At 43.0% G+C, this 14,282-nt stretch overlaps 1 protein-coding gene across 22 annotated transcripts in view; it reads right to left on the bottom strand.

Annotated features, from left to right (window-relative positions):
* Positions 1 to 14,282, bottom strand: part of MACF1 (microtubule actin crosslinking factor 1) — a 398,178-nt gene that overhangs the window by 196,717 nt on the left and 187,179 nt on the right. For all 22 annotated transcript variants that reach the window (XM_060784087.2, XM_060784094.2, XM_060784082.2 and 19 more), the window contains 7 exons: positions 6,971 to 7,137; positions 5,772 to 5,884; positions 4,407 to 4,513; positions 4,196 to 4,315; positions 2,528 to 2,623; positions 1,641 to 1,768; positions 663 to 756 (listed from right to left, as the gene is read on the bottom strand). In XM_060784087.2, the coding sequence (XP_060640070.2) occupies positions 663 to 756; positions 1,641 to 1,768; positions 2,528 to 2,623; positions 4,196 to 4,315; positions 4,407 to 4,513; positions 5,772 to 5,884; positions 6,971 to 7,137 (825 nt within the window). The remainder of the gene's footprint in view (positions 1 to 662; positions 757 to 1,640; positions 1,769 to 2,527; positions 2,624 to 4,195; positions 4,316 to 4,406; positions 4,514 to 5,771; positions 5,885 to 6,970; positions 7,138 to 14,282) is intronic.

Below are 14,282 nucleotides of genomic sequence, written 5' to 3'. Positions count from 1 at the left end.
CAGCAGCCTTCCAAATGTTTATAATAACTGTTGGTTTTACTGATGGGTCTATGGACCACAATAAAATTGTTGTTGTTGATGTTCCTGGATCACAACTCCCATCTGATTTAGTCATAACATCAAATGATTAGGAATACAGGAAGTGTAGTCTAGTATCTAGAGGGCCAGATTCAGCCCGCGGGGCCTTGAGTTTGACCCATGTGTTCCATAATAAGAAATCAACAATGAAAACGGTCACAACAAACTGATAGCAGAGCTGAACACCAATGTGCCACCTAAATTGTGCAAAACATTACAACTTCATAAAGGCCATTTTCAGTCCACTTAACACTATGCTGGAAGAGTGAAGGGTTATGGGGTGGGATAGGGGCTAAAGGCAGGCTGTGTGTCTTATATGTGCAGCAAGAAGCAAACAGCACAACAGAAATGGAAGAAGATGCAAAAGGACAATGGATGAAGAAAAAAAGGCAAAACAAATGAAATTCCTAGGAAGAATAGGTGCCGGGATTAAAAAGAGAGAAGCGCCAATGGAAATGTCACTCAGGTTGCTGTCCACACTGAACAATTATTGCATTTTTGTATCACTTTAACTGCTACTGATTTGTCCTTGGGAATCCAGTGACAGGGATTTTGACACAAAGGAGAAAAGGGGCATAACTTACCGCCTGCAGCGTGTTCCTCGCCAGAGTGAGCTTCTCTTCACAGCAAAGAGTCCCATTCTGAATTTTGTTTGCTATCTGCAGGAGCAGCTCCAACCTTGAAGGGGGGAAAACAAACATTATGAGCTGATAATTTTCATTTATACGTCTCTATAAAAGACAATGGAGAGATTCCTGCTTCTCAGAAGTACAAATACAGCCAAAACTGTGCAATTCAAACACAGCTGAAACTTTGCCTGCAAATCGGTGCGAGATTTAAGAGGATGCAGGTGGGTCTTATTTTGGGCTGAGCACCCAATTCCCTCTCTTTTAGGGTTTTAAATGGTATTGTACTGATTTTACTGTAAACTGCTTTGAGTCTGGGTTGCTGTGAGTTTTCTGGGCTATATGGCCATGTTTCAGAAGCATTGTCTCCTGACATTTCACCCACATTTATGGCAGGCATCCTCAGAGGTTGTGAGGTCTGTTGGAAATTAGGCAAGTGAGATTTATATATCTGTGGAAGGTCCAGGGTGGGAGAAAAAACTCTTGTCTGCTTGAGGCAGGTGTGAATGTCACAACTGGCCACCTTCATTAGTATTTAATGACCTTGTAGCTTCAAAGCCTGGCTGATTGCTGCCTGGGGGAGCCTTCAGGATTTGAAGCCACAAGGCCATTAAATGCTAATTTTGCCATTCACACTTGCCTTTTAAACCTTCATCCAAGTCATTAAGATATTGAACAGCACTGGGCCCAGGACCAAACCCTGTGGAATGCCACATGTCCTTGAATCTTTCCCCCCTGCAAGGGTCATTTCTCGGATTCTCCATCCATAGATTCAACAGCCCTTTAAAAGCAACCATAATAAGGCTTATGTGGAAATCCATGAAAAGTAGTTTGGCATCCCCTGCTCTAGGGCCTACTCTAATAGAGAGCAACAACTGGATCTGGATCTATGTATTTGCTTGGACCTCAGTGCCTTTCTTCTGTCAGAGAGCCCACCTTTCCACGGCCGGCCGCAGCAGCTTCTCACGCTCCAGCATCTCAATGACAAGTTTGCCCCACTCTTCGTCCACGTCATTGGGGTGGAAGCCCTGGGGCAGCTTCATGCGACCAAATTCAATCCAGACCTGCAGAACACAAAGAGGGAGAGCAACCGTTTGGCTTGGTCCAGAGGCAGGACAGAAAGCGCGTGGAGACAGTTTCCACAGGAAAGGGAGAATCCGAATACCAAATACTATATTTACTCTAATCTAATGTTCACCCATTTTGCCAAAATTAGAATGTGCATTAGATTTCTGCCATACAATCAGCTCAGTGCTGAGCCAAAGCAAAAGGGGAGGCTTCTTCGGGAACTCCTCTTTGAGGGACGTCACCTCTAATTACTATGGCTCAATGCAATGCTGGGATGTGTAGTTTGCTGAGGCATCTACCTCCTTTGGCAGCCCTCAAATTTCCAAACGACAGCCTCCATGGCCCTATAGCATTGAACCAAGGTGGCTGATGTGGATTCAGTCATAGATGCACCCCAAAGAGTTTCCTTTAAAAAGTTCCTGAGAAGGAGACTTCCCCACATTCTGCTTTAATGTTTCAAAGGTATGTCAGAGCTGGATTTCTAAGTCCCTTTGGGTTTGCTTTTACAGCCCGCATTCTCTAAGGCTAAGGGCATTGGATCTCCATAAAATGGGGAAAATGCAAATAACAGGTCTTTATGGGAATCTCTAGCTCCTCCAGTGTGATTCCATGATCAAGGTCTGCTGGGGGCCTGAGAGATTCCTAGAATGACCGAATAATCAATCTGCAAAAGTCCAATCTGCAAATGGAGAGGCCTGGCTGTATTTGAAAGCCAAACCAGTTCTTTTTCCTTACAATGACTTCTTTGCTCTCACCTCCAGCAGTTTATACAGCTCCTCGATGCTCCTTTTTTCCTGCTGCTTTGCTGGGATCTCCGTCTCTTTGAAGTGAATGTACTCGTTATAAAGTGCCTGAAAGAAAGGAGAGTCGGGAATCTTACTCCATAGAATAGGGGGGAACTACATAAAAAGGCTAGTTATCACAAACGGGAAGGGAAAGGGGTCCAGAATCCGTAATGGGATGGCTGCAAGAAGAAAGCCCTCTGCTTTTCTCTCCCTTAGTTGTCCTAAAACCTTTCTAAGACATTTATCAAGCCCATTCTTGAACGCAAAAAGGAAGGATGGGTCAAGAGAGGGGGCAATATTTAAAACCAGTTCAGAGCTGCAACCAAGAGCACCAATGAAACCTAAACTTGGAATTGCTTCCATATCTGTGTGGGCCTATGGAGTTCTAAGGCTCCATCTACACTACCATTTAATGTAGTTTGGGACTGCATTATAAGATCTGTGTAGACTCATATAAAAACAATGTAACTGCATTGAATTGCATTATATCTACTGTTCAGATGGGGCCCAAGTTACTTGTTGACTTATGGCAATGCCATGAATTTCACAACGTTTTCTTAAGTATTATTATTATTATTTATTATTATTATTGTCATTATTATCATACTGCTTTTTGTCTCTAAAAAGAGACTCAAAGCAGCTTACAGTGAAACCAATACATTATTATTATTATTATTATTATTATTATTATTATTATTATTATTACTATTATTATTAACACAACAAGATGAGTCCACAGCAGATACTCTGCTGGTTGATGTATTGGATCACACATCGGACACTTCCCAAGTGTTTAGGACTGTGTGATGTATCGACGAATAATGCGTGCAGATCCCAGTAAGGTGGCCTTCTGCAGCTGGCAGATGGTAATGTTGTCAGTGCCAATTGTGTTTAAGTGCAGGCCAAGGTCTTTAGGCACTGCACCCAGTATGCCGATCACCACTGGGACCACCTTGACTGGCTTGTGCCAGAGTCTTTGCAGTTATTATTATTATTATTATTATTATTATTATTATTGACTCTAAAAGAGACTCAAAGCAGCTTACAGTAAAACCTATACATTATTATTATTATTATTATTATTATTATCCTGATTTTGTCTCTAAATAGAGACTCAAAGCAGCTTACAGTGAAACCAATACATTATTATTATTATTATTATTATTTTACTGACACAAAACACAGTATGAAAGAGCAAACAAGATATATATGCTGGATTTCATATCACAAAATCACAAATTGAACACCTCCCTTATTATTATTATTATTATTATTATTATTATTATTATTATTATTACCCTGCTGTGTCTCTAAAAAGAGACTCAAAGCAGCTTACAGTGAAACCAATACATTATCATCATCATCATCATCATCATCATCATCATCATCATTATCATCATTATTAGATTCCCGCTTCTTCTCTCTAAAAAGAGACTCAAAGCACAGTAAAACAGGTAAGCAATACTCAGGTGGTTTTGGCAGTGACGATTCCTTCCACCCAAGGACTAGTCAGGTCTGACCATGCTGAGCTTCCAAGATCAAACATGATCTGGTGTTTTTGGAGCTATTTGGGCCCAACCAAATTATACAATGCTCCATATAAAGAATTCGAGTAGAGTTTGCAGGCTGGGTCCTTACCTTAAGCTCCACCGGGTTCTGGGGAAAGGACTTGTCGGACATGATGATGGTGTGCTGCTTGACCCAGGAGAGGAGACTCTCCACGTTGCTCTGGTACTCCGCCCACCTCCGGTCCACTTCCTGCAGGAAACGATAGGGAAGAAAGGGGAATAAATGGCCGAGGAGAGCTGGTTGCCCACAGGAGGGAAAGAGAATGGGAAGCCAGACTCACGGTGGCGCTGATCCCGTCTCCTCCTTCCGGGACTTTGGGAAAGGCATCGTAGATGGAAGACACATACGTGATCACGGACTTCTCGTCAGGAGACTCCACATCAACATCTGCAGAGAGGAGAACAAGCAGGAAAAGAGGGGATGGGAAATAGAAAAGCTGGTTGCCATTTTGCTCCTCAATACAGCTAATGATTTGGGGCAGGGAGGGACATAAGACTCCTTGCACACAGGAAGCGTGGCTTTTAGAGAGAAGTCAAGGGGGAAATAGCCAGTTTTGTGTATCAATTCTGAGAAATAAGGGGGTGATAGCAGCAACAGCAGTAGTAGTAACAACAACAATATAATGTTACTGTTTGACAAAAAATAATAACAACTGCAAATCTTTTCTCCCTGCCTATCAGGATGTAAGCATTTTCCAATAATTTTCATGTGTGTTTTTTCAGCTTTCAATCGAATGAATTTATTTGTTTCAAAAGAAAAGAAAAGAAAAGAAAAAGAGAATGAGAAAAGGGAGGGGAGGAGGGAGGAAGGAGGGGAGGGAGGAAGGAGGGGAGGGAGGAAGGAGGGGAGGGAGGGAAGGAAAGAAGGAAGGAAGGGGGGAGGCAGGGAAGAAGAAAGGAAGGGAGGAGGGAAGAGAGAAAGGGAGAAAAGAAGGAAGGGAAGGAGGGAGGGAGGGAGGAAAGAAGAAAGGAAGGAAGGAAGGAGGGAGGGAGGAAAGGAGAAAAGAAAGAAAGAAAGAAAGAAAGAAAGAAAGAAAGAAAGAAAGAAAGGAGGGAGGGAAGAAGGAAGGAAGAAAGGAAGGGAGGGAGGCAGAGAAGGAAGGGAGGGAGAAAAGAAAGAAAAAAAGAAAGAAGGAGCAAGCAAGCAAGAAAGTAAGAAGGGAGGGAGGGAAGAAGGAAGGGAGGGAGAAAAGAAAGAAAGAAAGAAAGAAAGAAAGAAAGAAAGAAGGCAGGCAGGGAGGGAGGGAAAGAGGGAGGCAGGGAAGGAAGGGAGGCAGGGAAGGAAGGGAGGCAGGGAAGGAAGGAAGGGAGGGAGGGAGAAAAGAAAGGAAGGAAGGGAGGGAGGGAGAGAGGAAGGAAGGAAGGGAGAGAAGAAGGAAAGAAGGAAGGAAGGAAGGAAGGAAGGAAGGAAGGAAGGAAGGAAGGAAGGAAGGAAGGAAGGGGGGAGGGAGGGAGCCAGGGAAGGAAAGTAGGAAGGGAGGGAGGGAGAAAGAAAGGAGGGAGGGAGGGAAGAAGGAAAGAAGGAAGAGTCCTCCAGTAGCCTGTGTCCAGCTTTGTACTGAAAGCAGGATCACCCTCCTCTGCCTTCGTAGAGATGAAAGCAGTCCCTCCCTATCTCCCCCGCAGCCACTTTTCCCAATGCCCACCTTCAGCATCCAGAAGCCTGGTGACGCCCAGTCGCTCTGCGATCTCGAACGCCTGCTCCAGGTTCTCCCTGCTGCTCTGGATCTCCACTCTCTGCATATCCACCAGGTCAGGCCTGAAGGAGACACAAAAGGAGGTGGTTTGGTATTTGCAGGTTGAAGCTGCCAGATAAATGCATGCTGCAGGAGGAAGGAGAGGCCTCGAAGGCAGCCTCGCAGTCCCGTCCGTCAAAGCACTCAGCCCAGAAACGAAAGGATAAGCAAGAGCACCTCTGAGCAAGTGAAGTGCCCCAATCTTGTGAAAAGAAACAGCCAGACTATACTCAGGGATCACGGTCAGCATTTGTAAACACACGTAAGTCATACAATGTGTTCAAGACCAAACAATTATCTCCAATGTATAACGGATACGTTTTGCTGAGTGTGGCACAAACAGTATCTCCACCTGTGCCATCTTTGTGCAAGTTGCGCATTGTGCATTACGGTTATGAATATTCTATTTTGGATTGTAGTTGTGTATCTTATTCTTTGTACTGTGGTTGTGCATCCTATACTATCACACTCTCACATATCTTATCCTTTTGCACTCCGACACGTTGAATGGCGGTTGTGCATCCTATACTTTCCACTGTGATTGCGAATTGCAATTCCACATCCTGTACCTTGCACCTTGCATCATGTATTGTACAATGCTCAGTGGCCTCAAGCATTGGTGTGTATCTATCTATCTATCTATCTATCTATCTATCTATCTATTAATATTACAATATAGTAGTACAGTACAATATAGTAATATATAATACTGATATTGTACTATGCTAATAATATAATATTGTATATATATATATATGTTGTAAGCCTCTCTGAGTCCCCTTCGGGGTGAGAAGGGTGGCATATAAATGTCATAAATAAATAAATAATAAATTATTCTGCACATAGGCCATAGTATATTATTACATGTTATCTGCACCATGCTAAAGGGATGATGGATTGAAATCCAAGTGTTTTTGTTCCCTTGAGCATCTTTAGAACCAAATCCCCAAAATGGAAATCCCTAAGGCCCAGGACTCCAATTACACCAAGAGAAATTCCTGAAACTGATCCAAGGCCATAATAATTTTGGAACCACATTTCAGAGGGTGTTGTATGATATCCTAGGACTTATTAGGCCACTTAGGATGGGAGAGGGGAGCCTGGCGCACCTGTATCTGTGGATGATGGCGTTGAACATCTTCCCGTCATTCCAGCAGGATGAGAAGTTGGTGCACTTGACTGGCACATATCCCGCGGTCACTTTCTGCGTCCAGAGGAGCAGCTTCTCTTTGGCGGTCAAGTCCCCAGTCGTTCCACTGATGTAGATGTCGGAGATCTAGAGGAGAAACATGGAAACATGAAGAGAAATGCGCCCGATGGAAGCGACTCTTGGGGACAAGCATCCAAGCGAAGACCCAAACCAGCAGATTGTTCTATCTATCACCAGAAACCTAGACGCTGCTTTTCATTGTCCATGTTTACTGAATTTTTCATCTTAATTCTGTGTATTTTAATATATACCTAATATCAATTAATCCATTCTTTATTCACTATCAGCAACCAATATAAGATCCCACCTTACAATCATCTATCCACATCAGTACAGTGTTTACATTAGATGAAGATATAAATTGATCTTTATTTAACACCATTATAAAAGATACTTAACAGACCCTAATCTAACTATATTTAATATATATTACAGAGATATATTTTAATATATGTATTTATGTAATGTTTTATGATGATGATGTGCCCTGCCTTGACGAAATGAGTATGAATTATTATTATTATTATTATTATTATTATTTCATACATAGAAAGATTAGTACACAGCAAACAAGATCACTATGCTGGTTTATATATTGGATCACACGTTGGACACTTCCCAAGTGTCTAGGACTGTGTGATGTATCAGTGAATAATGTGTGTGGATCTGAGTAGGGTGGACTTTTGGAGCCGACAGATGGTGATTTTTCAGCACCAATTGTTTTTAAGTGCAGGCCAAGGTCTTTTGGCACTGCACCCAATGTACCGATCACCACTGCCTTTACTGGCTTGTGCCAGTCTTTGCAGTTGGAATCAGGTGCCGAAAGGTTTCATTTGAGGCAGAGAAGGGTTGGTTTGTTTGTTGTTTTGCTGGCTCTGATGCTCCTTGGCTCGCCTCTCTGCTTGTTATCTCTTGCTTTTAAACACTTTACAAGTATCATTATGTGCCAACGGCCCCGATGTTTATCTCTGAAGCTGGGCTTGTGGGGTCTTGCAAGAAGGCAGTAAGGTGGGAGCTCAATGACAGATGTTCTTATTATTAAATGGCTGAAAAAGGTGGTGCCAGTTGCAAAAAACAAGGAGGGGTTTCCCACTGTTGCAGCAAGAAAAAGCAGCAAGAGAGCCTCGAGTCTTTGGATGCAGCTGCACTGCAGAATGAATGCAGTTTGAGACAGCTTTAACTGCCATGGCTCAAAGCTATAAAACTATGGAGCTTGAGTTTCCCAAAGTCTTTAGCCTTCTCTGCCAAAGATGAGACCTAAAATGCCAGAAAGTAATAGCCAATGGACATGCCAGTTGGGGGATTTGGGGTTTTGCAGTCCAAAAATGATTTCCTTAAAATTCCAATCTTGTGGCACTGAATTCCATTGGTTCTCAGGAGATTCCCAACTTAATATAGAAAGAAACTTGCCAATTCCAAAGCACTGGACTGTGGTATTTAAATGGGTTCCAATGGTATTAATTCTGCAGGGTAGATGCAGGGATAAACAAAGAGGCCACTTATGTGGTAGAATCGTCTTCCTTCTCTGGAAGTTTCCAAAAACACAGACTGGATGGCCATCTGTCGGGAGGGTTTTGATTGTGTCTTCCTTTATGGCAGAAGAGTTGGATTGGATGACCTTTGAGGGGGGTCTCTTCCAACTCGTTCTATGATTTCGTAATAAAATATGCACAGCAAACAGAAACAGCAACAGTAACTAGCCAAGAGCAACATTGTGGCCTTGAAAGTTAGTAAGCAAAAGGTTTTTCTGAGCCAGTTTTCTCTCCTTTTTTGAATGATGGAGAAGGAGAGCCCAGGGGCAGAATAGGATCCAGGCAGCATCTGTGCAGCTGTGCGTAAAGTCACTGTTCCTCGGGTCAGATCTCACTTCACCCATAATAGATGCGGACGGTTTAAATAGCCCATCCATCTCTATTACAGAAGCAGCAAGCCAGATATTGTGCATTTCCATATTGCTTGGCATCCTACCGGGTATCCACACTACAGAGTTTATAACAGTTTGCTGCTGCTTTAAGCATCTTGGCTCCTTTCAAAGTAAGGACCGCACAATTAAGGGGGCATGATAGCACAGCAGGTTAAACTGCCAGCTGCAAGAAATGTTGCCAACGGAAGGTTGGCAGTTCAAGCTGCGGCTCGGGGGTGAGCTCCCACCGTCAGCCCTAGCTTCCGCTTACCTAACTGTTAGAAAACAGTAATATGAGTAGATCAATAAGTACTGCTTTGGGTACAGGCAATTCGATCAGGAAGGCGTCCATGGACAACAGGCTCCTCGGCATGGAAAAGGTACAACAGAACCTCCCATGGCCGGAGTTGAGCACAGACTCCAGATGCCGGAGATGGAAAAAAAGGAAGCCTTTGCCTCTGTTTGTGTACTGTCTATCATGTTGTTAATTGTATAACGGCATTGAATGTTTGCCATATATGTGTTCTGTAATCCACTCTGAGACCCCTCAGAAGATAGAGTGCAATATAAATAAAGTATATTATTATTATTATTATTATTATTATTATTATTATTATTATTATTTCAAACACAACAGGATGAGTCCACAGCAGACAAGATCACTCTGCTGGCTGTTGTACTGGATCACACGTCGGACACTTCCCAAGTGTCTAGGACTGTGTGATGTATCAGCGAATAATGCGTGCAGATCCCAGTAAGATGGCCTTCTGCAACTAGCAAATGGTAATTTTGTCGGCGCTGATTGTGTTTAAGTGCAGGCCAAGGTCTTTAGGCACTGCACCCAGTGTGCCGATCACCACTGGGACCACATTGACTGGATTGTGACAGAATCTTTGCAGTTCAATCTTTAAATCCTCATATCGTGTCAGCTTATTATTATTATTATTATTATTATTATTAAACAGGAAATAACACTTTCAAACCAGGAACAGAAACCTTTTCGAATTTTGTTACATAGTGTTATCATTGTCAGTAGTAGTATTATTAATATCCCATTTTCTCTTTCTAAATGTTATTTATTATCATTATCATTATTATTATTAGTGGTAGTAGTAGTAGTAGTAATAGTATCCCACTTTCTCACTCTAAATACTATTTATTATCATTTTTAGGAGTAGTATCCCACTTTCTCTCTCTAAAAAAGAGACCCAAAGCAACTAACACTACAAACAGTTTACTATATAGTTAAAAACCTATAGAAACCATACACATTAACAAGTTCAAAAGACTTTTTAAAAACTATGTACAACCTTAAAGGTTAAACTTGACCTGAAAGGTGTTTGGAAAAGCTAGGGTAAAAAAAATCCATAGGTGTTTGAATGCAAAGCTGAATTCATATCAGGAATCAATTAGCAGAATTCCTTGTTAATAAGCTCGAAGCATTTACTTGAATTACAGCACTAGGACCATCTGAGATCACGGGATGGATCTCAGTGAAGTACAGATCCCAGGATGCCATAAAGTTAGGCCATGGGTGTTGAAATGAGACTCAGATGTGCAACCACGGTCTCCATATTCATTATTGGTGGGAATTTCTTGCCTTTTCTGCATGATTATGGACTACATCTCCCAAAGTTCCCATGGAAATTGCACACCAAACACAACTGGAGGGCCAGAGGTACACGCATGCACTTAATAATAGTAAACATTGACACAAACCTACTGAAGGAGTGTTTTGTTATAAAGCCTGGAGCAATGAGGAATGGCGGAAAGACCTAAAATGTCATATCGCAAACCACATAAAGGGTCTCATCTGTGCTGATGATTATATGGTTCTTTGCAAACCACAGGCTTGGTTCAGTTTCACACAAACGCACCCCTTGACTTTCAAATCAGTTTCCCAAAGCAGCTTGCATGACAAAAAACGTGTTTATCCTACAGTGAAAAGTCGTAAAAACAGGAACGGAGCACTCCTCACACAAGCCAACCCTTGAAAACCAGCAGAAACCTGCAAAACCAGCTGCGTTAATTGCAATAATGTGCTTTCAAGAGTGAGTCCGCACTCAGTAATTATAGCAGCTTGAACCAACTTCAACAGCCATGGTTTCTTCCTATGGAAATATGAGGCTTCTACAGTTTGGGGAGGATGCAAGTCACAGTCTTTCATGTTCTAGTTGAGTGTTTCTCAACCTGGAGGTCGGGACCCCTGGTGGGGTTCGTGAGGGAGTGTCAGAGGGGTCACCAAAGACCATCAGAAAACACAGTATTTTCTGTGGGTCATGGGGGTTCCATGTGGGAAGTTTGGCCCAATTCTATCATTGGTGGGGTTCAGAATGCTCCTTGATTGTAGGTGAACTATAAGTCCCAGCAACTACAATTCCCAAACGTCAAGGTCTATTTTCCCCATCGAAAGTCCAACAGTGTTCACATTTGGGCATTTGTATTTGAGTATTTGAGCCAAGTTTGGTCCAGATCCATCAGCGCAGTAAATAAATAAATAAATAAATTGTTTGAATCCACAGTGCTCTCTAGATGTAGGTGAACTACAACTCCAAAACTGACAGTCAATGCCCACCAAACCCTTCTGGTATTTTCTGTTGGTCATGGGAATTCTGTTTGCCAAGTTTGGTTCAATTCCATCATTGGTGGAGTTCAGAATGTTCTTTGATTGTAGGTGAACTATAAATCCCAGCAACTACAACTCCCAAATGACAAAATCAACCCCCCCCCCCAACCCCAACAGTATTCAAATTTGGGCATATCAGGTATTTGTGCCAAATTTGGTCCAGTGAATGAAAATACATCCTGCATATCAGGTATTTACATCACGATTCATAACAGTAGCAAAATGACAGTTCTGAAGTAGCAACGAAAATAATGTTATTGTTGGGGGTCATCACAACATGAGGAACTGTATTGAGCGGTCGCGGCATTAGGAAGGTTGAGAACCACTGTTCTAGTTCAAGGAGGGTACCTCTTGAAACCCCAGAGTGGCAAAAAGTGGCAAAAAAACCCCGCTAGCATGGGTTTTGCTTTGCTTTCCTCCAACCATGGTTTTTAGGTCTCATATCTAAATACCCATAATAAAGGGGGAGAAAACATGGCCTTCCAGGCTCTTTTCTTGGAAGCTTTTAAACAGAGGCTGGATGGCCATCTGTCGAGGGTGCTTTGAATGCGATTTTCCTACTTCTTGGCAGAGGGTTGGACTGGATGGCCCACCAGGTCTCTTCCAACTCTATGATTCTATGATTCTATCCCTATCCCTAACCTTAGGTATGTGAATCCTACCATTGCTGTTCTTGTTGAACTGTGCCTTCAATTTTTTTCCATTGGATGTCAACCCAATGGAAAAATTTCATGGAAAGATCTAAGGTCCCATCTACATTGTCATATATGTAAAATCCAGATTATCTACTTTGAACTGGATTATATGGAAGTGTAGACTCATATAATCCAGTTCAAAGCAGATAATGTGGATTACCTGATTTGATAATATGGATTATATGGCAGTGTAGAAGGGGTCAGAGATGAGAGTTGCCCTTGCCTTCCTCTGAGACTGAGAGAGTGTGACCTACCCAAGACCGCCCATTGGGTTTTCACAGCTGAGCAAAGAGGATTTGAACCCTGGGCTCCTTGTCCAAACAAATCCCCTTATTGGAAATGTCTGCTACACAAAAGGGTTTTTTTTTCCAGTGTCAGGAGCAACTTGTGACTCAAGTCGCTTCTGGTGTGAGAGAATTGGCCGTCTGCAAGGACATTGCCAAGGGGACACCCAAATCTTTTGATGTTTTACCATGCTTGTGGGAGGCTTCTCTCGCCCAAAAGGTGAGGACAGTCAATGTTCAAAAACAAGTCCCATTCTTTTTCCTCAGGGGTGGTTTTGAGCATCGGACTCCAGCTCTGGAGTGTTTGGATCTACGGAAAGCCATGAGTGGCTCTTGGCAAGTCACACTCTCTCAGCCCCAGAATATGCCTGTAGCAGGCTCTCTCCATTTGATCAGAAGGCGCACATCACTAACAACATGTGGCTCTAGGAGGCATGAAAACGGAACAGAAGCGGATGGATGAATTGCCGCATTTATTCGCGTCTCATGCACCATCGAATCTCATGCGCAACTCCATTTTCAAAACCCTGAAACCAAAAAAAGTATTATCTGCCAAATGCAATGTGCAGCGGCAAAAAAGTGCACTCTTTATTATTTAGAGCACCAAATCTCCTTCAATGGAAAAGGAAACCTTGAGATGCATCACTGCTGCAGAATGAATCCACTTTAACTGCCTTCATTCAATGCTACGGAGTCATGGGTACCGTAGTTTGACAAGGCCTTGAGCCTTCTCCGCCAAAGGAGCTGGATGCCTCACCAAACTACAAATCCCAGGGTCCTATAGCATCGAACTATTAAATTAGAGATGAGGTCCTTCAAAGAGGAGCTCCAGGTGCAGCTCTTGAAAAAGCTTCCCCTTTTGCTTTGGCACCAGTCCTAAAATGACCATATTTTGCTAATCTAATGCGCACCCTCATTTTGGCCAGGTCATTTAGCTCAAAAGGTGAGCATTAGATCCAAGTCAATAGGGTATATCTGCTCACTTCCCCACTGATTGGCAATTCCAGAGGGTCCTGAGGACTGCAAAAAAAAAAAGTACACAAATTGGGAAAATAGGGTTAAATAAATTTAAAATTTCCACACTGGGAGACTTCCCAGAGCATCGATTCACCTTCGTGGGAGACGAAAGAAGGGCAACCAGGGAAATACCGAAGGGCCGACAGCCACAGAATCGGCCTCGGAGGGTGGGCAGCATGTCCCACCAGCTCCTAACCCCATATTGCTTTATTTTTCTCTTCCGTGGGGGCTGGAAGGCAGCTGGAAAGGAACACAAGGGGGAACAAATGGTGACAACGACGGCACACTGACCCAGTTTCCAACAAAAGGAAAGAAGGAAGGGGCTGATGGGTTTGGAAAATGCTCTGCGCACTTGAGAGCGCAATCACACACCTTGGAGGCAGAAGGCATGTGCTGGCATAGCCGGAGAAGCTCCCTCCTGATTATTGGGTGGATTGCCACTCCTTTCGCTCCAAGAAAGAAAGAAAGGAAGGAAGGGCGCAAAGAAGGGGGGAAGGAAAGATAGGCAATAATCCAGCTGTGTGGGTTGGGTCTTAAGGAGGATGGGAGAATGGTAAACCTGGTGTTTTCCCTGGCATTTAGGAAAAAACAAAATTTGCACACTGCAGACCTCTTGCAGAAGACTTAGACCCATGGCAGGAGATATCAAGGTAATGATGTACAAGGGTTGAATGAAAAATTATGCC

This window comes from Anolis sagrei, chromosome X (assembly GCF_037176765.1).
Source record: "Anolis sagrei isolate rAnoSag1 chromosome X, rAnoSag1.mat, whole genome shotgun sequence".
Taxonomy (NCBI): domain Eukaryota; kingdom Metazoa; phylum Chordata; class Lepidosauria; order Squamata; family Dactyloidae; genus Anolis; species Anolis sagrei.
The sequence above is the reverse complement of the archived record's forward strand: the minus strand, read 5'-3'. Positions and strand labels throughout refer to the sequence as shown.